General features: G+C 35.3%; 1 protein-coding gene across 11 annotated transcripts in view; it reads right to left on the bottom strand.

Annotated features, from left to right (window-relative positions):
• The window catches only part of SUGCT (succinyl-CoA:glutarate-CoA transferase), a 976712-nt gene that overhangs the window by 525182 nt on the left and 425787 nt on the right, over positions 1 to 25743 (bottom strand). For all 11 annotated transcript variants that reach the window (XM_054563904.1, XM_054563899.1, XM_054563900.1 and 8 more), the window contains one exon: positions 18269 to 18366. In XM_054563904.1, the coding sequence (XP_054419879.1) occupies positions 18269 to 18366 (98 nt within the window). The remainder of the gene's footprint in view (positions 1 to 18268; positions 18367 to 25743) is intronic.

Here is a 25743-nt window from a genome sequence, read left to right as displayed (position 1 = left end):
TTTCCCATTTGCTTGGAATATTTTTTTCCATCCCTTTACTTTCAATCTGTGTAGGTCTTTTGCTCCGAGGTGGGTCTCTTGTAGGCAGCATATGTGTGGGTCATGTTTTGTTATCCATTCAGTTATCCTGTGTCTTTTGGTTGGGGCATTTAGTCCATTTACATGGAGAGTTATTACTGATAGAAACTTAATCATTTTTTCTTTGTTCCTGTGGTTTTTTTTTTCTTTCTCACTCTTTTCCTTCATCTTCTTAAACCAGCCCCTTTAGCATATTTGGAGTGCTGGTTTGGTAGAGGTGTATTCTTTTAACCTTCTTTTGTCTGGGAAACTCCTTATATCCCCTTCAATTTTAATTCAGAGCCTTGCTGGGTAGAGCAGACTTGGTGGTAGGCCCTTGCTTTTCATGACTTGGAGTATTTGTTGCCATTCCCTTCTGGCTTGTAGTGTTTCTGTTGAGAAGTCAGCTCCTAGCCATATCGGGGCTCCCGTGTATGTTGCTTTCTCCTCCTCCTCTGCTGCCTTGAGGATTCTCTCTTTGTCTTTGATAGTTGCCATTTTAATGATGATGTGTCTTGGAGTGGACCTCCTTGGGTCCCTCTTGAGTGGGGCCCTCTGTGTCTCCTGGATCCGTGAGACCCTTTCTCTCCTCAGATTGGGGAAATTTTCCATCATTACTTTTTCGAGGAGGTTCTCTATCCCTTGCTCCTCTTCTTCTCCTTCTGGTGTCCCTATTACACGGATATTACTATGTTTCAGGTTGTCTTGCATTTCCCTAAATGCCTCTTCATTCTTTTTGAGTCTTTTTTCCATTTCTTGTTGTTTCTGGGAGGTTTTTTCTACCTTATCCTCCATCTCACTGATTCGATCCTCGCCTTTATCCAGCGTACTTTTGATTCCTTCTACTGTGTTCTTCAGTTCAGAAATGGTTTTCTTCATATCCTCTTGTGCCTTCTTGATAGTTTCTATGTCCTTTTCCAGGCTGATATAGTTTGCTGTAAGATCCTGATAGTTTCTCTGCAGTTTCTCATAGTTATCTTTGAGCTGGCTGAGCTCATTGAGCTTCCTTAGAGCCACTGTTTTGAATTCAGTATCTGATAGTTCCCTTGCCTCTATTTCATTTAGCTCTCTCTGTGGGGATTTCCCTTTCCCACTCATTTGGGGGGAACTTCTTTTTCTTCCCATTTTTCTGAGAGTCTGTTAAGTAATTTATTTGTTTGTTTATTTATTTTTGCTTCTGCTTCAATTGGGACATCTGATTTTGCAGATTAAACTTCTATGGTAGTAGGTGGGTCTTCTATTTATTTATTTATTTATATCCATTTTTTCCTTTTCTTTCTGGGCCTGCCTCTGATGATGTCAGTTGTTGACCCTGTATGACCTTGGGTCGTTTGTTTGAGCCTTCCAGGAGTCTCCTGTCTGTGTCTGACTCCTGCTTTGGGCAGCTCTGTGACCCCTTCGGCCAGGGATCCACTATTTCTGTGGATCGCTCTGCACTCTCACGCCGGCTCCTTGATCTCGCTCCCTCGCCTGGCAGGATTCCCACCCCGTCTGGGCTCCCACGTTCTTGCCCCAACAGGGGGCTTCTTGGCGACCTCGCCTACTGGTGTGGCTCCCCAGGCCTGCGGGCACCCTGACACTGGTCCGTTTAGGCTCTTCTGTTGTGTGCTTTTCCCGCTTTTGGCTCTTTGGGTGCATTGCCTGCCCTCGCCAAACGGAGACTACGGAAATCGGAGGAATTCAGCTCCAGGACTCTCCGACTAATCCTGTCTCCAGTCTCTCCTCCAGGGACTCTGATCATCTCTGTGACCCTTTTGCCCGGGATCCACTATTTCTGGAGACCACTCTGCACTCGGGGGCCCACACGGGTTGGTTTACACCTGCCCTCGCCGATCTGCGCACTCCCTGGCAGGCCCCATCAGTGCCAACCTGTGGGAGGCCTTGCCAGCCGGTGCGAGCCCTCCCCAGGAGGCACACGTCCACACACACACTCATCAACTCTCGCAGACCACTCGGGCTGTCTACTGTGTGCTTTTCAGCTTTTGGCTCTTTGGGGGTGTGGCCTGTTCCCACACAATGGAGACTATGGAAAGGAGAAAGAGTCGGGACTCCCGGGTTCCTCTTCCCATTCTTTCCCCAACACCTGTCTTCAGTGTTTCCTCAGGGGTCTCTGGGCAGTTCTGTGACCCGTTAGGCCAAGGATCCTCTATTTGTGCGGACCACGTTGCTATCCCGGGCGGTCTGGTTCGTGCATGCCAGCTTCTGCCTCTTTTCTGTTTATTTTTCTTTTGTCTCTCTTGATTGGAGAGATATAGCCAAAAAGATATTGCTAAGTTAATATCCAAGCATTTGCAGCCTAGGTTTTCTTCCGAGGCTTATTAGTGTCAGGTGTAACATTTAGTCTTTAGTTAGTTTTAAGTTTATTTTTTACTACAATGTAAGTGGTTCAATTTCATTTTTTAATACATATCTGCCTAGTTTTGAAAACACCATATATTGAAGAGACTGTCTTTATCCCAATCTATACCCTTGCCTCCTTTGTTATAATTAATTCCAAATAAATGTGTATTTCCCTAATGATAGATATTGATGTTTTGTGTTACTTCATTATTGAGAACAACTCTACAAGTATATTTATTTTCATTCATCTAAAGAGACTTATGAGGATATGAGAGTGAATTTCTTTTTAATCCTCACCCAAGGATAATTTTTCATTTCTTATAGAGAGAAAAGAAAGGAGAGAGGAGGGGCACAAGTGGAACATTGATGCAAGAGAGAAGCATCAACTGGCTGCCTCCTGTATGTACCCAGACCAGGGACTGAACCTGCAACCCAGGTATGTGTGCCCTGACTGGGCACTGAACCTGCAACGATTGGTTATGGGATGATTGCTTGAGCCAAGTGAGCCACAACTACAAGAGCTAATATTTTTAATTAATTTGTTTGAGTTTCAGGGATCAGGATTCATATGCATATTGTATTTGTGTAAAGATTATGAACAAATTTTTAACTAAATCTAATAATTATCAGTGCCATTTGGTGTTAAAACTATTACATCAATAGCTCATTGAAACTCAGTATAATAAGATTTGCATATATATTTTATTTTATTTTTTGGTTAACATTTTTTAAATTTATAAATCATGTTTATTCTATTATAGTTGTCTCCATTTTCCCCACTTTACACCCCTCTATCCATCCCACCCCTACCCCCCGCTCCCAAAGTCAATTCCAACTCCGTTGTCCATTGGTCATTCATACATGTATTTCATCTAGTCCTTTCCTCTTCTTTCCACCATTGTCCTCCTTCCCCATCCCATCTGCTTACGTTTAGTCTGCTCCATGTTTCCATGCCTGTGGTTTATTTTGCTCATTAGTTTATTTTGTTGAATAGATTCCAGTTATAGGTGAGATCATATGATATTTGTCTTTCATCAACTGGCTTATTTCACTTAGCTTAATATTCTCCAGTTCCATCCATGTTGTCACAACAGGTAGGAATTCCATCTCTTCCTCCCTTCCTTCTTCCCTTCCTTCCTCCCTCCCTTCCTCCCTCCCTCCCTCCCTCCCTTCTTTCTTCTTTTTCTTCTTTCTAATACAGATTAACTTTATTTTTTTAATGTCAAAGTTAATTATAAAATATTAGAAAATTTAAAAGCATTATAAAGTCTCAGCAATTAAACCAACATTGACACCAGCACAAAAATAATCAAGTAGATCAATGAAATACAATGAGCATTCTAGAGACTAACGTATATATCTGTCTAACAATGTAATATAGGATTAAATTGAAATTTCAAATCAATGGGGAATATAAGGCTTATTCAACAAATAAGGTGCATGGGCCACTATTACTTGAAATAAAACAAATAAAACAAATATAGAGCCTTATTTCACACATTATATAAGAAATATTCCGGTGCGTTAAAAATCAATATGTAGAATCTAAGGAGTTTTAGGAGAAAACACAAAATAATTTTTTTTCTTACCTTTAAGTAAAATATTCAAACCCAGAAGCTATAAAGTAAAATATTGACAATATGACTACATTAAACATTTAAGGCTGTACAGTAATATACCTATAAAAAAAGTTAAAGACAAGTAATAGAATAGGAAAGTATTTGCAACACATCTAAGAAAGGGTTAATGGCTTGTTTTCTTTTTTTTAGGGAAAAAATTCTACAAACATTTAATCAAAAAATGGATAAAAAATACCAAAAAGTCATTTAAAGCTTTTTAAAAATAATAGGAATAGGTAAGGAATATACAAAATCAGCTTTTGTTTCAACAAATAATGAAGTAACAATTAAAATAACATAGCATTGTCACAATCAGATTAATAAGTATTAAAAAATATGGGTAATATCAAGTATTGGCAACTGTGAAAGGAACTGGGTATTCATAGATTCTTTTTCTTCATCTCAAAGCAGTCCCTTTAGCATATTTTGCAGTGTTGGTTTGGTGGAGGTGTATTCCTTCAGCCTTCTTTTGTCTGGGAAACTCCTTATTTCACCTTCTATTTTAATTGAGAGCCTTGTTGGGTAGAGCAGTCTTGGCTACAGGCCTTTGCTTTTCATGACTTGGAATATTCATGCCATTCCCTTCTGACTTATAGTGTTTCTGTTGAGAAGTTAGCTGCTAGCTGTATCAGGGCTCCCTTATATGCTACTACCTCTTTCTCCCTTGCTTCACTTGCCTAACTTCAAGAATAAAAAATGAGTAGTATTCTCTGTAGTATTCTCTGTTTGTCTTTGATATTTGCCACTTTAATCATGTTGTGTCTTGGAGTGGACCTCATTAGGTTCCTCTTGAATGGGACCCTCTGTGCTTCCTGGACTTGGGTGACTTTTTCTCTCCTCCAGTGAAGGAAGTTTTCTATCACTACTTTTTCAAACAGGTTCTCTATCCCTTCCTCATCCTCTTCTCCTTCTGCTATCACTATTAAACAGATATTATTACATTTCAGGTTGTCCTTCATTTCCCTAAACACTTCTTCATTCTTTTTTATCTTTTTTCATTTTCTTGTTCTTTCTGGGAGCTTTATTCTACCTTGTCCTCCGGCTCGCTGATTCGATCCTCGGCTTCATCTAGCCTTCTGATTCCTTCCACTGTGCTCTTCAATTCAGAAATTGTATTCTTCATTTCCTCTTGTCTCTTATTGATAGTTTCTAGGTCCTTTTTCAGGCTGATATAGTTTGCCGTTAGTTCCTCATAGTTTCCCCGTAGTTTCTGATAATTCTCTCAGAGCTCACTGAGCTCATTGAACTTCCTTACAACTGTCGTTTGGAACTCCATATCTGATAGTTTACTTGCCTGTATTTCATTTAGTTCTCTTTGTAGGGATTCCTCCTTTCCCTTCGAGTAGGGGTTATTTCTTTGCCTTCCTTTTATTTGTGAGACTCTTCTTTTTTGCTTCTGCTTCTTCAGTTGATCCGTCTTGATTTTCTGACTTTGTGGTGTGAACTCCTATTGTAAGAGAACCGTTGTTTTTACTTTCTGGATCTGTCTCCAATGATGTCAAATGTATCTGTGTCTGAATAGGCAGCCTATTCGAGACTTCCAGGAATCTACTGTTTGTGTCTGTCTCCTTCAGCTGTTAATCTCAGGGTGAATATTTTGAAACAGAAATACTGAGTTACTTAGAATTGCTCTCTCTCCAGCAGAACATGAACATACATCCTACTGATAAGGGCAAGATGACTTAAGAGGAACAGCCTAGCCAGAGACCCCCTCCCAGGTTAACTGTTAATCATTGCTTATCTGCTTCTGTAGCCCGTTTTCACATCCCTTCCCCCGCCTGGGTAGCACATCAATCTCGTCAATCTCCCACCTGAATGCTAATCCCTTCCCCCACCTGGGAAGCCCATCCTTTTCCCGCTGGAATGCTAGGGCTTATAAACCCCTATCTAATCCCGATTCGGGGCTCAGAATTTGGAGACTGCCTCCTCTGAGCCCGCGCATGTGAATAAAGGCTTACTCCGTTCCCTGAATCGTGTCTTGAGTCTGGCTTTCCGTAACACTACTATGCATTAGGCAACATTAATTATTTTTTTTATTTTACTTCTTTTATTGTTCAAATACATTTGTCTCCATTTTCCCACCATTCTTTGTTTAAAATGAATGATTAAAAAGAAAATATAAATAATAAAAAGAAAGAAAACTTGAACCATTTTTATTTGCATATACTTAATACTAGTAAGACCAAATATTTTTTTCAAACATTAATTTGACCTTAGGATTCCAGTTTACAAAAAGTATTCATTCAAGTTAACTTACTGAGGCTATTGTAGGTTTTCTCCTAATAAATGTGACTGTTTTATTTGTAAAATAACTACTATGACCTGTAGTTCTTGTTAGAAATATGTGCCCCACTTTGTAGTTTTTTCAATTTATTTATGGTGTTTTAACATTGGAGTTGTTCTTGTGTGTAGTAGGATTGTCATTTCCAATACTTTAAAAAATTTCATTTAGCCTATTTATTCTTGAAGATAAAATTTAGAATTTGTTGAATTTCAAAAATTACCTTGTTGAAATGGTGTTTAAATTTCTGTTAAAATATTAATGAGAAAAACTGATATCTTTACAATATTTAGTATACCTAGCCAAGAAATTTTTATAGTCCTTTCATGTAGATCCTATATATATCTTGTTACCGTTGTCCTCAAGTATTTTGTATTTGATGCTGCTGCTGTTAAACACGTATGGAATCTCTGTATTACTTTTTTGTATTATATAGGAAAGTACTGTTTGCTGAACATTAATTTTGTATTTAGAACATGTTTAACTCTATTAGTTATAAATGTTTCTTAAAAGTATTATTATTTTATTATGTGTAGTATCACTTTGAGTATATCCTTTCTTAAGTCTAACAAATGTAATCATTTTAGCGGACAATCTGTACTTGCCTCTACTTGTTAGTGTGCCTACAGAGATCAACTTTATTCTCTCTCCCAACTTCCTTCCCACTATCTGGATCTAGTATTTCCTAAACCCTAGAAAAATTCTGTCAAGATCTCATAGCCTTTCCAATCTCATGTAAAAATATATAGGCTTTTTGTTCTGGTATTAAAATAATCCATTCCAGTCAAGAACTACATAATACTAATCAAATATAACAGTAAAATTCAGAACTCCTATTCAAATTCAGTTGCCAGGTTTCCTATAACTTTAGTACCTGAGATAAGTTCTGCTTAATTGTATTAGTTATTTGGCATATAAATATATGCATGTATATATAATATACATTTACATATTATAATCTAATTATTCCATGTGATAATATTTTAGTATTTACTTTCTTAAATTATATGAAATTATATATTCTAATTTCCCAAACCATGTTTCATGACACACTAGCATCCCTTGATATGTTAATAGAAGATGGGGATAGTAGAATAAGAAGGAGGACAGAAAGTTTCTCTAGTCACATAAGCTTAGAAATCACTACTTACTATTTGTCCATAGGGATTCATAATATACATTAGTGTGTTAAGGTTCAGAAATTTTCTAAAAAAAATAAACTATTTGTCTTCAGTTTAAATCTGGTCTGCCTTATGACACTCTGACTAACAAATATGATAGAAGAGACATTGTACAAGTTCAGAGCCCAAACATCAAGAGGCCTTATAGCTTCTGCCTTTGCTCTGTGAACAAGTATTCAAAGCCTACCATGTAAGAAGACTCCTCTAACTTCAAGAATAAAAAATGATAGGGAAAAGAACCAAGACCCTCCATGTAGCCAAGAGCTAGCACTAACCAAACATGTGATTGAAGCCATTATGGTCTTTCCAAACTAGCTCACTGAAAACAACTACATAAGTGGGTTGCCCAAAATCTAGCAGTACCACCAAACAAACCCTTAGAAACATGAAAAATAATAAATTATTTTTTCAAAACATGGGCCACATTTTCTCCATTTTTGTAGAACCCTTGAGCTAAAAATGAATTTTACACTTTTAAATGGTTGACAAAAATCAAAAGAAGAATACCTCATAGGACATGAAAACTGAAATTAAAATTCAGTGTCCATAAATAAAGTTCTGGAACACAGTCACACTCAGTTAAGTATTGTCTATGGTTGCTATCGTGCTACAATAGTAGTGTTAAAAGCTGTGATGCAGACTGTATAGTCAGCAAAGCCGAAAATATTTACTATCTAGTCCTTTAATGAACAAGTTTCCCAACCCATTTTAAAGCAGTAAGTTTTAGGACAGTATGCTGTACCACAATAGTTACTTGAGGTTTTAAAATTCTCGTAACTGTTTTTTTGGCTTATAACACTGTGTTTTAAAGCTATATCTAAGCTTGTATATTTAGTTATTAATTTCTGGACTACTTCATTGTAGTTCATTTTTCTTTTTTGAGGTTTACTAAGATATTCTTTCTGACCTAGTCTGTAATCAGTGTTTGTAAATGTTCCTGTAGACACTAGAAAAGAATATTGCTCTCTATTAGCATGGTATGGTACTATTTCTACCTCATTAAATATACCAAATATGTGCCCTTCTCTTAATCTATTTTTAAAGATGGTCCATTACATTATTCTAAAACAATTATGTTTCTCACAATTTTTCTCTCATTTCTGATAGGTCTAAATTTATTTCAGAATTTATTTCTATGTTTTGATGTGTTTTAAAATAGCTTAGAACCATCAATTACTCTGATTTTTCAAATACAGTATATATCAATGGCTACCACCAAAAAGGGCCAATCCCAAAAGTCAGAAAGATCCTGGCCAGCATTCTGATTTTTCTTTTTGTTTCCCTTAATTAAATTGAATAGAGTTCTGAGACTTAAATAAACTCAGACATTCCAATGTCTGGATTTTTCTTATTCCAAAGTTAGCAAATGAGAGAGGAAAAACAATTCACAATAGAGGAAAGAAAAACCACTAAGAAAGGAAAATGCAAATTCATAACCTGAATGACTAAAAGGTGTGTGTGTGTGTGTTGTATACATTAAGTGGGGGGAGAGGTATGAGGGGGACAGAATGTTCACGTATTCTTTTTTCCTAGCAAGGATTGTTTGAAACATAAAATTTATAGTTATAAAAATGGAAATAGGGAATTATTCTGTAAGTACTGTGGAAGGGGCACTGATAATCAGGAGATTCCAACTGGAGCCTCAGTAATGAACTGTATGTTCCTGGAAAAAAAACATGCTAAAGTAGAATTAAGGTAGGTCCAGCTTGGCACTGTAAGCAGTGAGTAGCTTTCCAAAATACTGTGGATTGCCCAGATGAAGATGTTCAAGAGCAGCTGGTCACTAGAGAATGTCTCAGGATGCTGGACAGCTGGTGGAAATCAAGATGAAGCAAGGATGTCAGCTGTCAGCACTGGAAGAGAAGCGGAGTCAGCTCTTACTATAAACATCAGTTGATGTAAAATCAAAGACCCAAGGAAGGCCTATGCTTGAAAACCAAAGCTAAAAGGAGGTACGAATAGTATCTAAGAGGGGACAAAGTAGTTGCCAAACAGGACTCAGTCTGACCAAAGGCAGGCAGGAAACTGGGCAGGGAAGGAATGAGATTGGGAGTCTGAGGTGCAAACCAGAGTCACAGGAGAACAAGTCAAACTCCAGATTCTCTATGCAGTTCATAGGTCAGGAGCAAAACAAAGTCTGCCAGAAAAGTCTAAGGGGTTTTCCTATACCAACCCAATAGGAAGGCCCTCAGATTTGGTTTTGTGAAAGTTTCCCAGAAGATTTCAAAAGGTCTCTGGCCATGACGCTGTTAAATTCTCAGTTCTTACACTTAGGAAGGGATTAAGTTCAATAATATCCAAAGTTCTGTCCAGCTCACAAAGTGTTTTAGAACTCTAGCATTCTATAATCTAAAAATACACATTAATTTTCAATAGAGAAACAAGGAAATTAAATTTTTATCCAGGGAAAGAGTTAACTGTACTCACACCCACCACCATCACCCCCTTACCACCCACCCACAGACATGCACGCACACAAATATACATCATTACCACCTAATTCTTTCTGCTAAAAGGCAGTGTAGAATGCTTTATAACCCCCCTGGAAAAATGGGGGGAGGAGTGGGGTGACATTCCATTCCATCCTGACTCACTTAAAGACATCATTTGAATCTCAGTCACAAAAAATTCTCTTAACAGCATGGAAAGAGCTCTGGTCAAGAGGAGCTTGTTTGGAGTTGCAGTGGTTCCCTTTGCATTTTGTAAGTCAAGAGGATGCATTCCAAGGCTGTGTTTCATTCTTTTCCCCTCCAGGCTGATTTTACAGTAACAACCCATATCCACTTAAATCTATTTCCAAACAACCAACATTCAGAAAATGTACCACATAAAATATAGACATTACGCCATAGAATGCATAAGAAAACAAATGTAAACCTTACCAAGCATTAGATCTATTTATCCAAATCAGCACTCTGCAGCGTATGCCAGATGAAACTACAGTGATATGATTTGAAGCATTATGAAGGGTTGGGGGAGGTTCCAATAAACTAAACATGTAGGTTGAGGCCACACACACACACACACACACACCCCGCCGCCCCCCACCCCGAAATGCACCCTCATAAGACACTAATAGAAGTTGGGGCAGGGGAAAGCCTGGCAGAAGAAATTTAAAAGGTGATCATATGGAAATGAGAATATTAGTCCAACAAAAGTTTCAGAGGGAGAAAACAAGTTTCTTGGTGTATATTAAAAACATGTAGACATAGGGAAGTCCATCGCTGCCAGGTTTAGAGAGGAGGGGAATTAATTAAAAGAGACTTCCATACCCTCCCAGCCCTCTCAGAAGTGTCAGTAAAAGGAAACTAATTTCTGGGGCCTTTCATTCTGCTCTTCACCCACCTTAGGCAAACAATGCTTTGATGATTTCTCTACCTTGTCCACCTGAAAATCTAGTTAAGGAAAAGGTCTGGGAAAATTCATTTACTCTAAGGAATAAGAATTCATGCTTTAACTCCCCCTGTGCTCTTAAAGCTCAAGAGTGGACAAACTTTTAAGCCAAAAAAATCTATAAATGAAGAATTTCTAAAATTAGCAAATAATTTGTAAGGTAGAGTCATGTTGCGTGGATTAAAGTTTCCTTCTAGCCCTTCTAAATTATATTATAAAAGTTGCCACTGATAAAATCTCCCCTGTTCTCTAAGCAAACCACTTGTTCAATGAAACCTACCTGCAAATAAGTAAAACCCAACTAGGAAGTTAATACATATTATCCACTTATTATTTATTTTAAAACAATTCAAATTGTGAAAGACATGATAAGGCCAGGAAGATGGGGCCAGAGAAAGAAGGCAGGAAGCAGGACTGAAGTGGGGATTTAAGAAAGAGGGGAAGAGAAGGTGCAAGAGATAGATAACTGTTATAAATTATATATCAGGCAGTTTTATTTTTTACTAAAAATAAGTATATTATAGATGTTATTTAACAGACAAGTGAGTCAACAGCTTTCAGGAAGGCAGAAGATGCTCATTAAAGCTTTGAAGAACTTAAAAATATGACACAGGAGAACTCATGGATGTATTTTATTTAGTCCAAAGGCCCAGACTGAAGCTTTTTATAGAGTCTGTTTACACAGCAGAGCAACTAAGAAACACACAAAAGTGTTTCATTCTTTATGAGAGTTCAACCACAAATGCACAGAATAAATTAAGTGGAATGCTTACAAGTTCCAAATTCACTGCCAACACTAAGAAACAAGTGTCTCTTGAAAGAGGATAACATATGAGCTATTAAGGTCAATTTTGTATTTAAATAAACTATAATTATTAATAATATTAATAGCCTTTATTAAGAGTGCTATACAAAGTTAAATGTATTCCTAAGTTTTGTCAGCTATTTAAAATTTTTTTAAAGCAGGAACAAAGCCATACAGGCCAAATAGAATGACATGCTTTACTTTTGCTAAAATTAAATCATATCAGTACAATAATTCTAAGTTATAGCATCCTAATAAGGATTGGATGGCAGTTATATAGCACTTTATGAATCAAAATTGTGGAAGTTATTTCACAGAATTGCAGTTTCAAAGGAAGAAATCTCTAAAATCATGGGATTTGTGAATAAAAATGATATAGAACTTTAATAATAAAAATTCAGAAACAGTTATGATTCTGGAGAACTGGAGGTCTCATTGTTGTGTGCTGAGTGTTGTGCTAGCAGTTTTTACATGCGTGTTCTGCTTCTTAATTCTCACTATGATGTAGGTATTGCATACATGAGAACCTAAGGCTCAGAGAAATCAGAAAACTTGCCCAAAACCACAGAGTTAGTCAATGGAAGATTCTGATCTCAAATTCATGCTTTTGATATTCAGTGATCATAATGGAGGACAGGCTTCTAAGTTAGTTTAGACCAAGTTCTCATTTTTAGCTACCACTGCTCTCCTTTTTTAAATTTTGACCTCACATTGAGCAACCTTCCCTCTTCATTTTGGCCAGTTCTTCAATAAACCCTTGAATTGATTACAAAAAATATTTGTTTAGCACATCTGTTTAGAAAGCCCTGAACTAAAGCATGTAATTTTACATAATGTAGGTAAATATTCAATTATATATTAGAGATTTAATTTAAGAAAAAACAAGTCATCATTCAAAACTAAACATAATTATTTTACTAAAGGAATTGACACAATACTTGAAAAGGTATATTTATCTAATGCTTTTAATTTTAATTGTGACAACTCAGTATGACCAACTTTTTAGAAATGCTTTCACTAGGACTATGTTGACACAGACTTGCTTAACATGTGTAGTACTTTTCAAAAAGCAACTTAAAAGCTGTCTTCTTCCAAGATACATTTTTCGTCTCCTATGGTTTTTTTCCTTTCCTATAAAATTACACTCAGTTTGATATTTACTTTTTTGAGCTAATTCTATTTGTCATTCATCTACCTAATTCTATTTTGTCATTCAAGACTCACCTCATACGGCACCATCACCAGGAAGCCTTCCCCAGATTGAGGCAGTTGCCCCTTCTCCGGACTCCAGCACCCTATGCCTTTGTTGACCCCACACTTTGCACATACTACTTAAATCATTGCTTTACTTGTTTTTTTACCAGGTTAGACCATGATCTCCTCAAAAACCCAAACTTCATATTCCATCTCTGTATCTGCAGGACCAGGGCCCATAGTCAATGGCCAGTAATGTTGAGAGAGAGAAAGGAAGAAATAAAGTGAATTGTATACCTATTTTCTCCATCATTTCTCTTTTCCTTCATCCTCATTTCATGTCTTCCTATTATTTCTCTACAACAACTAATACATCATCTTTATCCTTCTCTTTAACTTCATGATTTTCATCTTTCTCTTGAGCTTCTAACTATTGCATAAAGAGCTAATTCATTGTGTGAGTAGCTCAGGTTCAGAAGTTTGTTGTTCCTTAGCATTGCAAACGGAGTTTGATTTAACAGAATTTGGATTAGCCTCTATTATCTCTCTTCTTCTGTGTTTTAGCTGGGAACTTTTAACATGTTTTAGCTTTCCCTAGTTTTCAAGATCAACAGCTGGGTAAACAAACTTTCTGCAACACTGTGGATAAAATGACAAGCTCAAGGGGAAAGTCGTCTTTAATTTAAAAATAAAACAAGACAAACAAACAAACAAAACTAGCTCACTGAACAGTGGGGAATAGTAACTCCTGACAGCACTTGAGGAGAATTGTGCCTGTGCTGGCTGTGAAAGGAAAACTCAGATGATGACAAAAGTCTGCAGCTGCTTTCCTCTGAATGCGGCTAACTGCTCCCAGAGAGCAAAATCGAACTGTATTTAAGAAGAACAGAAAAGTGAGATAAGTGACTGACATTTGTAGTAAGTACTTTCAAAAGATTCTTTGAATTTCATAGGAGAACACAACAGGAATCATCTGATGCTAAAAAAATTTAAATAACAGCTTGCTGTAGACAAGGGAAATAATCTTGGAAAATTACTAAAGAAATTAATCAATACTGATTCAGAAAAAACATGTTTTGGAATGAAGAGTTTGAAACAGGAAAGGAAAATTTTAGGCATATTTAGGAGCGCATACTTTGTAAAAATCTTTAATGCTTCTGTTTTTACTTTTGGATATCAAATTGGATGAAAGACTTATTAAAAAAATAAACACTGAGTCCATCATTCCTAGAATTTTTTTAAAAACTGTCTGCAGTTCAAATTCACTCTCACAGCTCCTTGTACAGTTACACATATTTTAACAACTTTATAGAATAAAAATGTAGGCCAAGATATAAATATCAGAGGAAAGTATTTATAATGTAATGTTTAATAGCAGACAACAGGAAAAGCATGACATACTCGCATGGTAATGTAGCCTTTGTTACCAAAATACTGCTTTTACTATAGAAATGATTGGGAAACCACACTGAACAACATTGCAGTGTGTACATGAACATGTTCAAAAAAAGACAAAAAGACAATAAATTATTTATAGGTAGTCTTTAAGTGCAATACTTTAGTAAAGCAAAATTTAAACAGGTTGTATGAAAAATATGGAAAGCTAACTACTTAGACATATCACAACAAATGTTTCTATGAAAGAATTCTTAAAATTATTTTTAAAAAGTCTCCTAGAAAGTTTAGCAAGGGTTTCTCTAAGGGAAGTCCAGTAGGGCAAAGCTTTTGTTTTTTTAATTTTTAATACTGCGTTCCAGTGCTCAAAAGAGTCATTGGCACACAGTAGGTGTTCAGTAAATAACTGTTAATAAATGAGTGAGAGAATGAATGAATGAGAAGCATATACCACTGAATTTCTTGAGTCCCTCAAGTCTCTTCAGCTGATGAAGGTTTTGCTCTCTCTGAGTTGCTGTTATACTGAACTCTACCAGGTATAGTATTCCCTTAAAGAACATCTCTTTAGGGTGGGAGAAATGAGTGAAGGTATCAAAAATGTAAAAACTTGCAGTTATAACTCTGCTGAGCACGGCTCAATTGGTTGGGCATCATCCTACAAAGTGAAAGGTCGCTAGTTTGATTCCCAGTCAGAGCACATGCCTGAGTGGTACGTTCAGTCCCCAGTTGGGGCCCTTGTGAGAGGCAACCGATCAATGTTTCTCTCATATATCAATGTTTCTCTCCTCTAATTCTCCCTCCATTCCCCTCCCTCTAAAAATAAAATCTTGTAAAAAGGAAACTTCCAGTTGCAAGATGAGTAAGTTCTGAGTATTTAACATACAACATGCTGATAAGCAAACTAATTTTATGACCAAAAGTAATTCCTTTATTTCATAAGTTTAAGAAACTACTTTATCATAAAGTCATAACTTTTGCAATATGATTTGCCTGCCACCTCCGTCACTCTGTGTCTGGACCCACCTACCCTCCTTGATCACTGAGCTCCAGGCACAATGTCCCCTTTGCTACTCTTTAAATTCCCAACCATGTACCTGCTGCCTAGAAAGCCCCTCCAAGATTTCTGCTGGTCTCCCTATCTCATCTCCTTCAAGAGTCCGCACAAATATGACTTTATCAGAGAGGCTCTGACCAGTCAAAATATAATAGCCAACCTCACACCCAACTTGTAGTACTCCTCATTTTCCTTCAGTGCATTATTTTTCACCAAGTTACATTGTTTCATTTACCACTTCAGGGAGACAATATGATATGTGAAAAAGGTACAGCTTTTTGAATCCCATTTTTAACTAAGTATTCACTGTGGGTCTAAACTTGACACAAACCTCCCTACGCTTCAGAATTTTATCTGTAAAGTGGGAAAACTAATAACACTTTTTTGGTAAGCACTTGGCATCAAGTAAATGCTGGTTTCTCCCCTTCTTTTTAACCTACCTCCTTTTTGTGGTTGGGAGCTAACGTGTCTATGATTGCTGTGAAATAAAAGAAACGATGTGTAGAGCAAGATCTTTAACAATCTCATTCTCCAAAATAATTCCTGTGGATTTTATTTGTGTTCAATAACTGATAGGCTGGTACAAGGCACAAAGGGACACCTTCTCTTCTAAAGTTGCCATCATCTGACTGGGAACCCTAATAGAGATATTTGATGATAATTTCATGACTGTTTCTGAATAATGGTGTCTGGGAAACACTTCTGAGAGAGAATAAGAGAAACCTATTGGAAGTGTGACTAGGGTAAGCACCTTACATTGAGAAAAGAGGAATAGGAAAGGTCATGTCAGGTTGTAGAAGACCACAGTATCTGACTAAAAAGACAAGATTTAGTACTACAATTAATAGAAATCCAGAGAGCCACTTAACAATTTGAATATTAGAAAAACACAGAATCATAAAAGTTCAAAACAATCCCAAAGACTTCTGAAAGCTGAGCAGCAGACAGTACTAATGAACCCATTGACATTTTTTCAGGAAAAAACAAATGACAATGTTATAAATGGCAATGAATCATATCTTAATCTTCCCTGGTTATTACTATTTGATTCACCACATGGGAGAAGAGATGTGAGCTGGATAAGGCTGAAGAACTGCATACCACAAGAGAGCACCGAAAAATGTCAACATACTAGCAAAAGAAAGCATGAAAACTGTCCTTTGAGCAACAAGGGCTCTTTCTGTGTTTTGAGTAGCACATATGATGATGTGACCTCTATTAAATTCCCTCTCTTAAGGATAGTCCCTACACTCTCGTTTTGATTCCTTATTCTACAGTGTAAATAAACACATAATACCTTTATATGTCCCAAAATGCTGAAATTCTGCTTCTGTGTATAGGAGTAGGAAAAAGAAGGTGACATTATTTAATACACCCCAAATAGAAAAAAGAAATTAATCTCTTACAAGTGCTGCTAAAAGTCGTTTCACAACAGGATTCTATAACAGAATTTATCAAGGAATAAAAGTTTTAGGACTTAGGAAACCAATAACTTAATTTTGAGGTTTTTGAAGTTATAAAAGTACTAGCAAATGAATAACAAGATGACACTTGTAAAAGTCTAGTTTTTATATTTTTATGCGGGGTCCACTCTTCTCACAGAAAGGATATGATTTATTTAGACTATCAAAGAGCTTTTATATGGTTCTCACAAGAGCCTATTATTGAAACTTGGTAACCATGGTGTGAAAGGAAAAAGTCATATCAATGAATTAAATAGATTAAAAACTGCTTGAAAGGCAGAGTCAAAAGGCAGAAATAAATTGCTAATTCTCATGTGGAGAAAGGTTAATGATTGAGGGCTCTTAGGCTTTGCAGTAGAATCAGAGTTACATATACCTAATGACCAGGAAAATGGAGCCCAATTCTCAGTCCTCTATTCTCTGCATATCAGTCCCACACACAGAGCTCCCATTGATTGAAAAGTTTTTGACACATGAAGGTGATACAGGCAGTGTTCAGAAGAAGGGCTTAAAATCCAGGAAAGATAAAAGTAATGAATGTTGACTCATGTAAGAGTCCCAAATATAAAGAAAACAGATATAAAAATTACATTAGTATGATTTTATTTTTATATATATAATACATAGAAACACAAGTGCCTTTTCAAAGAACAAGATATGGTACTTGAACAACAGCACATAATTTATTGGCATAATGAGAGCCAATGTTCCATACCGAAGAATAGCTCAAGTAGGCATCTAGATCTTCAAAAACCGCAAAGTACATTTTATAGATTTAGAAATGTAGAAATAAACAAGTGAAACTGATTTTAATAATTAAGAATTACTACTTTTTTCTGAGGCAAACGTGATAAATTGCTACAGGTTTTAACAAAGCATAACCTGATGTGAATGGAATAATTTGGAAACTAAATATTCTAACTGATTTCCTTTAATTCTCTGTGACCCATAACTCAATCTGGCATTTTCAAAACATCACAATGAACTTCACAGAAGGGGCTCAAAAAGGCCAACACACTGGACTTAATCTCCTTTTGTCTCAGTTTCCTTATCTGTTAAAAGGGGGATAATAAAACTTATCTCACAGGATAACTGTAAGGTTAAAGAGAGGTTTAAGATTGTAAGAGTTAAAAAAGATCAGGTATGTAGAGTATTTAAGACAGGAAAGGTAAAAAATATCATTAAATTATTACAGTTATTGTTCTTGGCATTTATGATATTCTAACTCCAAATAACATGCCACAAACAATCAATACATTCTGACTTTCTTTTTATATCATTGTCTCAGCACTTAAGAAGAAATAAAATGCTTTCAAAAGCACTCAAGTAAAGAAAGCACTTAACTTTAAAATTAGTTTCTACCAACCAATTTTGTGAAATGGAAAAAAATTTCAACTTCATCTAAATAAGCCAAGAAGAACACCACAAAACACCAGAGAAATGCTAATGACATAATTCTTAAATGTACAAATAGTTCCAAGCTTACCGTGCAGAAAGTATTTTAATAAGTTCTTTTCTATTCTGTACCCGAAGGTGGTTAGTTTTATACTTGCAGTCGTCAATCAATTCAGGCAAGTTCAAGATCTAAAAAGGAAAAATATTTTTAATGTATATATCACAAGTTTTTGTGTACCTGACTGTGGATACTAGTGTTCAAAGCCTACCATTCCTTCCCCAAGACCATACCTTTCTGGTCCTTACATTTTTGTCAACAAGAAATATAAAAAAGAAAGGGAACTGGAGTGAAGAATCATGCAATTTGGATGGCTGATGCCGTAAGTCATCATTTATAAGTTTTTACTACATTTTAAGCATGTGCACATATAGGAGCACAGAAAAGGGGTTATCAGACCCCCAGAATAAGTCTTGTTTAGAAGGAGTAAGGAAATACAAATTAAATAAACTGACCTAATTTTGAGAACCAATATCATAAGTGTCTGTCTGCACTTATAGAAAACCCCTAATCAACATATAACTTGCAGGTATATTTATTTATTTGTTTGTTCCACATGTAAATAAATAACATTATCAGTCAAACTAGTCCTATCCAGGATGTTGTATAAAGGACTAAAATAAGTGGAAAGTACATGCTTTTGCCCTAAGTACTCACCATTAAAGCAATCTCCAATTAAAAGATATTCTTATAATATACCTGTCACTATTTTTCTTTACATCTCTCCCTAAAGAAATAACAAATAAAAATGCTTTATGTACTTCCTCTTTTGCTCCTCCTTAATAAACAAAAGAAAAATATCTTCCAAGATCCACTGGATATACTACAATTTTAACAAGACCATAATAGAAATACCTAGTGAGTTTGGAATGGATGTTTTAAAAAGAATGTGCAGAGGCAGAGTTTGGCAGTTGTGTTGGAAAGTCGGAAGGAGCATTTATAGACTAGGGTCAAGGCATGTAGCCTACAGAAAACTTCACTACCTCTATTAAAGTATTTGCTTTAAATATAAACAACTAATGGTTTCATTTGTTTCCCACAGTTTAAATTGAATCAATCCATTAATCATCTTACAAGGGAGAGAGAAGTGACTCAAACTGTTCCAAAAATACCAGGAGAATGGAAGTCTCCCAAGCTCATTTTATAACACCAATATTATCCTAATTTCAAGACCAGATAAGGACACTACAAAAAAAAAAAAAAAAAGGAAACTTATAGGCCAATATCTCTCATGAATATACATGCAAAAATCCTCAACAAAATGCTACCAACTGACTTCGGCAATACATTAAAAATATCATACGTCATGATCAAGAGGAATTTATTCTTGGGATGCAAGGTGGGTACAATATGTACAAATCAATAAACATGATACACCACATTAACAAAATGAAATATAAAAAATCACATGACCATATCAATAAATGCAGAAAGAAAAGCATTTGACAAAATCCAGCACCCATCTATGATATAAAGTCTCAGCAAGGAGGGATTAGAGGGAACATACCTAAACATAATAAAGGCCAAATATGGTAAACCCATAGCCAACATCATACCCAATGGGAAAAACTAAAAGTGCTTTTCCTTAAGATAAGGAAGAAAACAGAAATGTCCACTTTCACCCGTCTTATTGAGCATAATGCTGCCAGTCTACCCACAGCAATTAGACAAGAAGAAATAAAAGGAATCCAAATTGCAAAGAAACAAGTAGAACTGTTATTGTTTGCAGATAACATAATACTGTATATAGAGAACCCTAAAGATTCCACCAAAAAATATACTAGAGCTAATAAATGCATTCAGTAAGGTATCAGGATACAAAATAAATATTCAGAAATCTATTGCATTTTTATATACCAATAATGAACTATCATAAAGGGAAACTAAGAAAGCATCCTATCTAATTGCATCAAAAATTAAGTGCATACCTAGAAATTAATTTAAGGAAGAAGAAAAAAGGTATACACTCAGAAAATTATAAGACATTGAAGAAAGAAACTGAAGAAAATACAAATAAATGGAGGCATATACTATGTTCATGGATAGAAAGAATTAATAATCATTAAAATGTCCATATTATCCAAACATATCCAAAGATGTAGCATAATACCTACCAAAATAGCAATGGTGTATTTCATAGAACTAAAACAAATAACACAAAAATTTATATGGAACCACAAAATAACCTAAATAGCTTCAGAAATCTTGAGAAAGAAAAACAAACTTGAAGGTATTACACTACCTGACATTAAACAAGACCATAGAAATCAACAGAGCATGGTATTAAAATAAAAACAGACACATGTATCAATGGAACAGAATAGAGAGTCAAGAAATAAACCTATAAAATCAGTTAAAATTTGATAAAGGAGGAAAGAACATATATTGAGGTAAAGACAGTCTATTCAATAAATGGTGTTGGAAAAACTGGACAGATATATGCAAAAAATGAAAGTGACAACATTATTACAACATATACAAAAATAAACTCAAAATGGATTAAAGACTTAAATGTAAGACTTGAAACTATAAAACTTTTAAAATAAAACATAGGCAGTAAAATCTCGAACTTTTCTCTTAGCAATATTTCTTTGATATATATGCTCATGCAAGAGAAAAAAATAAACAAAGGGGACTACATCAAACTAAAAAGTTTTTACACAGCTAAGGGAATCATCAACAAAACAAAAAGACAAATTACTGAGTAGGAGATAATATTTCTAGTGATACATATGATAAGGGGTTAATATCCAAAATTTATAAGAAACTCAGACAACTTAACACAGAAATACAAACAACCCAATTAAAAAGTGGACAGAAGACCTGAATATACACTTCTTCAAAGATGGCCAATAGACATATGAAAAGTTTCTCAAATCACTAATCAGCAGAGGAATGAAAATCAAAACCACAATGAGATACTACCTCACACTTGTCAGAATGACTACCATCAATAAATCAACAAACAATTGTTGGTGAGGATGCTGAGAAAAGGTAATCTTCGTGCACTCTTGGTGAAACTGAAGATTGGTGCAACCATTATGGAAAACAATATCAATCATACAGAACAATAAAACAGAGGGTATCATGGTAGGTGAAATAAGTGTGAACAGAGAAAGCACATATCTTATGGTTTCCTTAATATGCAGAATCTGAAATACAAAACAAATAAAAGGAAACAGAGGCAAACTCATAGATACACAGAACTGATGGTTCTTAGCAATGAGGTGGTGGGCTGTTGGGCAATAAAGGGGAAAGAGATTAAGCAGTACAAATTCAATTTACAAAATAAACAATATGCTGTATTCCCTATGCTGTATAGTACATCCCCATGAATTGTTAGGAACTGTGTACAGTGACAGGTGATTAAAAAACATTATGGTGGTTACATTGTAAGGTGTATAAATGTTGGAGCAAACTGCTATACACCTGAAACTAATATTATATGTCAACTATAATTAAAAATATTTTTAAAAGAATTAAATGGAAAAGTAGAAACATTCAGCAAAGAAAGACTAGATATGAAGAACCAAATGGAAATATTAGAACAGGAAAATACCACAAAATAAAAAAGAAAAAGAAAAAAAACTTCACTAAGTGAGCTCAAGAGCACAATGGAAACAACAGAGGAAACAGTCCAAAAACTTGAAAATAAATAACAAGAAATTATTCAATCCAAACCACAGAGAGAAAAAATAATTCCCTTACAAAAAGTTAAAAGAACAGATCTTCAGGGACCTGTGGGACAGAAACAAAAAGTCTAATATTTATGTTACTGCATTCCCAGAAGGTAAAGATAAACAATATATGTTGAAAACCTTCAAAATTTAGTAGAAAAAAAAACCAAAGAACAACTGAGAACCACAAATAGGATAAACCCCTCTACACCCATGGCCAAACACATCAAAATCTTACAGGTGAAAACTGAAGATAAAATTTTTGAAACTACTCCAAGAAAAATTATGGGGAGCTATGATGGAACACTGACACAACTCACTGCAGATTTTCCTTTTTTTTTTATTAACTACACAGCCTAGAGTGAATGAGTGCAATATATTTAAAGGGCTGAAAGAAAAGAACTGTCAACCCAGAATTCTATATCCACTGTAAATATCCTTAAGAAAGGAAGGTTACATAAAGACATTCTCCCTCCTATCTTCCCTCCCTTCCTCTTTGCTATTCTTCTTTTTAGAACAAACAAAGCTGTATTATTTCTTTTAGGGGAAAGTTTTATGGCTTTATGTATAAATCACTTTCCTTTTATGCCAGGGAGCACTCCTCTTGAAGCACCAAAAGAGTGATGAAAATCACAGCATGTGAAGCAGTGTCTCTAGAAACATTTTCAATGGCTGCATAGCTGAAGGCAGAAAGGTAATTACACTGACTCACTGTTTCACATGAACTTCCAAAGAGAAAAGAGGTCCAATAAGTCAAATTCAGAGGAGGACACAAGAGGAATCCCAGTTAACCTTGAGCACAGTTACAGAGTAGTATTATATGTAGTTTAAGTGTATTCTGGGTGAAGCCAGATTTATAAACTTAATCTGTGATTTAGTGAAAACACTTTTTTTTTTCCCTGAATGATTTATTCACTCTTAGGGAAGGAGGTAGGATTTTGATTCCTTCACAAGACTAGAGACCAATTCTTCGATGAGGTGTGCTAACGGGGTTTTTTAGAAAGGGCGCAGTATGTGTTGCTGCTTTTTAAAACATGGGTAGTAATGCTGGTGAAACATCTGAAATTTTTAGGTTCCAGGTCTGATATTTAAGTATTTATATCATTTTGAGTTGCTTTTTGTGTGTGATGTAATAAGGTGGTCTAGTTTCATTTTTCTGCACATATCTGTCCAATTTTTCCAACACAACTTGTTGAATAAATTATCTTTAACCTCTTGTATGTGCTTGCTTCTTCTGTCAAATGTTAACTATAAAGGTGTAGGTTTATTTCTGGTCTCTTGATTCTGTTCCATTGATCTATGTGTCTCTTTTTATGCCAGTGCCATGCTATTTTGATTATCATGGCCTTATAGTGTAGGTAGCATGATTCCTCTAACTTTGTTGCTATTCAGGGCCTTTTGTGGTTACACATAAATTTTTGAAATATTTGTTCTAGTTCTGTGTAATATGTTATTGGAATCTTGATAGGAATTGTGTTGAATATATAGATTGTTTGGGGTAGCATGGACATTTTAATGATGTTATTTCTTCCTATCCATGAACATGTTATGTGCTTCCACTTATTTGGACCTTCTTCAATTTCTTTCTTCAGTGTCTTATAATTTTCCAAGTACAGGTCTTTGACATCCTTGGTTAGGTTTGTTCCTAGGTATTTCATTCTTTCTGAAGCAATTGTGAATAGGATTGCTTTCTAAATTTCCCTTTCTGTTAGTTCATTTACTAGCATATAAAAATGCTGATTTCTGGGCATTAATTTTGTATCCTAATACTTTGCTGAATTCATTTATCAGTTCTAGTAGTTTCTTGACGGAATCGTCAGAGTTCTCTATGTACAGTATCATGTCATCTACAAATAAAGACAGTTTTACTTCTTCCTTTCCAATATGGATGCCTTTTATTTCTTCTTCTTGTCTGATTCCTGTGGCTAGGACTTCCAGTACTATGTTAAATAAGGGAGCTGAAACTAGACATCATTGTCATGTTCCAGATCCTAAGGGAAACTCTTGTAGTTTGTGCCCATTGTGTATGATATTGGCAGTAGGTTTGTCACATAAGGCCATTATTATGTTAGGTATGCTTCCTCTATTCCCACTTTGCTGAGAGATTTTATCATAAATGGATGCTGGGTTTTATCAAATGAATTTTCTTCATCTATTGATATAATCACGTTGTTTTTATTCTTAATTTTTCTTATTTATTTATGAATGTTGTACTAAATTTGCATTCCTGGAATAAATCCCACTTGATCATGGTGTATGATCTCTTTAATGCATTGCTGTATTCAGTTTGCTAATATTTTGTTGAGGATTTTAGCATCTATGTTCATTAGAGATATTGGTCTATAATTTTCTTTCTTTGTTGTGTCTTTATTTGGTTTTGGAATTAGTATAATGCTGGTCTCATAAAATGAGTTTGGGAGCTTTCCCTCCTCTTGAATTTTATGAAATAGTTTGAGAAACAGAGGTATTAGTTCTTCTTGAGATGTTTGGTAAAATTCCCATGTGAAGAAAATTCCCATCCAGTCTACAGCTTTTGTTTTTTGAGAGTTTTTTGACTATAGCTCCAATATCATTAGATGTAATCTGTCTATTCAGATTCTATTATTCTTTGTGATTTAGTTTTGGAAGACTGTATGTGATAGGAATTTATTCATTTTGTACAGGTTGTCCAGTTTGTTGCCATCTAGGTGACCATATTATATTCTTACAATCCTTTGTATTTCATTGATGTCCGTTATTTCTCCTCTTTTGTTTCTAATTTTACTTATTAGGGTACTTTCTTTTGTTTGAAGAGTGTGGTTAAAGGTTTGTCAGTCTTGTTTATCTTTTCAAAGAACCCACTCTTGGATTCATTCATCTATGTATTGTTTCTTTAGATTCTATTTCGTTTATTTGTAATCTGATTTTATTATTTCCTTCCTTCTACTCACTTTGGGCTTCACTTCTTTTTCTTTTTCAAGTTTCTTCAAGTGCAAAGTCAGATTGTTTCTTTCAGTTTTTTCCTGTTTTTTGAGGTAGGCTTGTAATGCTATGAATTTCCCTCTTAGGATTGCTTTCCCAGTGTTCCATGGATTTGGGATTGTTGTGTCCTCATTTTCATTTGTTACAAAGTATTTTTTATTTCTTCCTTGATCTCTTTGTTGACCCATTCATTGTTTAATAACATGTTCTTTAGCTTCCATGTCTTTGCATGTTTTTCAGTGTTCTTCTTGTGATTGATTTCTAGTTTCATAGTATTGTGGTCAGAGAAGATGCTTGATATGATTTCAATCTTCTAAATGTATTGAGACATGTTTTGTGTCCTAACATGTGTACTATCCTACTAAATGTTTCATGTGCACTTGAAATATACGTATATCCTCCTGCTTTGTGGTGAAATGCTCTGAAGATATCAATTAAATCCATTTGATCTATTGTGTTGTTTAAGGCTGCTGTCTCCTTGTTGATTTTCTACCTGTAAGCTCTATCCATTGAAGTCAATGGGGTGTTAAAATCCCCAATATTTCTGTGTTTCTGGTGATCTCTCCCTTTATGTCCATCAAGATTTGCTTTACATACTTAGTTGCTCCTATGTAGGGTGCACAAATGTTTACTAGAGTTATATCCTCTAGTTGGATCGTTCCCTTTATCATTATGATGTGTCCTTCTTTTTATAGCCTTGGTTTTCAAGTTTAATTTGTTAGATAAGGTATTGCTACCCTAGCTTTTATTTTCCTTTCCATTTTCATGAAATATCTTTTTCCATCCCTTTATTTTAGTCTGAATCTTTGGATTGGAGGGGGTCTGTGAGAAGGAGCATATGTTTGGGTCTTGTCTTCTTATCCATTAACC

This window comes from Pteronotus mesoamericanus, unplaced genomic scaffold, assembly GCF_021234165.1.
Source record: "Pteronotus mesoamericanus isolate MK-2021 breed Mesoamerican mustached bat unplaced genomic scaffold, CSHL_Meso_final scaffold_85, whole genome shotgun sequence".
In the NCBI taxonomy this organism is placed as follows: domain Eukaryota; kingdom Metazoa; phylum Chordata; class Mammalia; order Chiroptera; family Mormoopidae; genus Pteronotus; species Pteronotus mesoamericanus.
The sequence above is the reverse complement of the archived record's forward strand: the minus strand, read 5'-3'. Positions and strand labels throughout refer to the sequence as shown.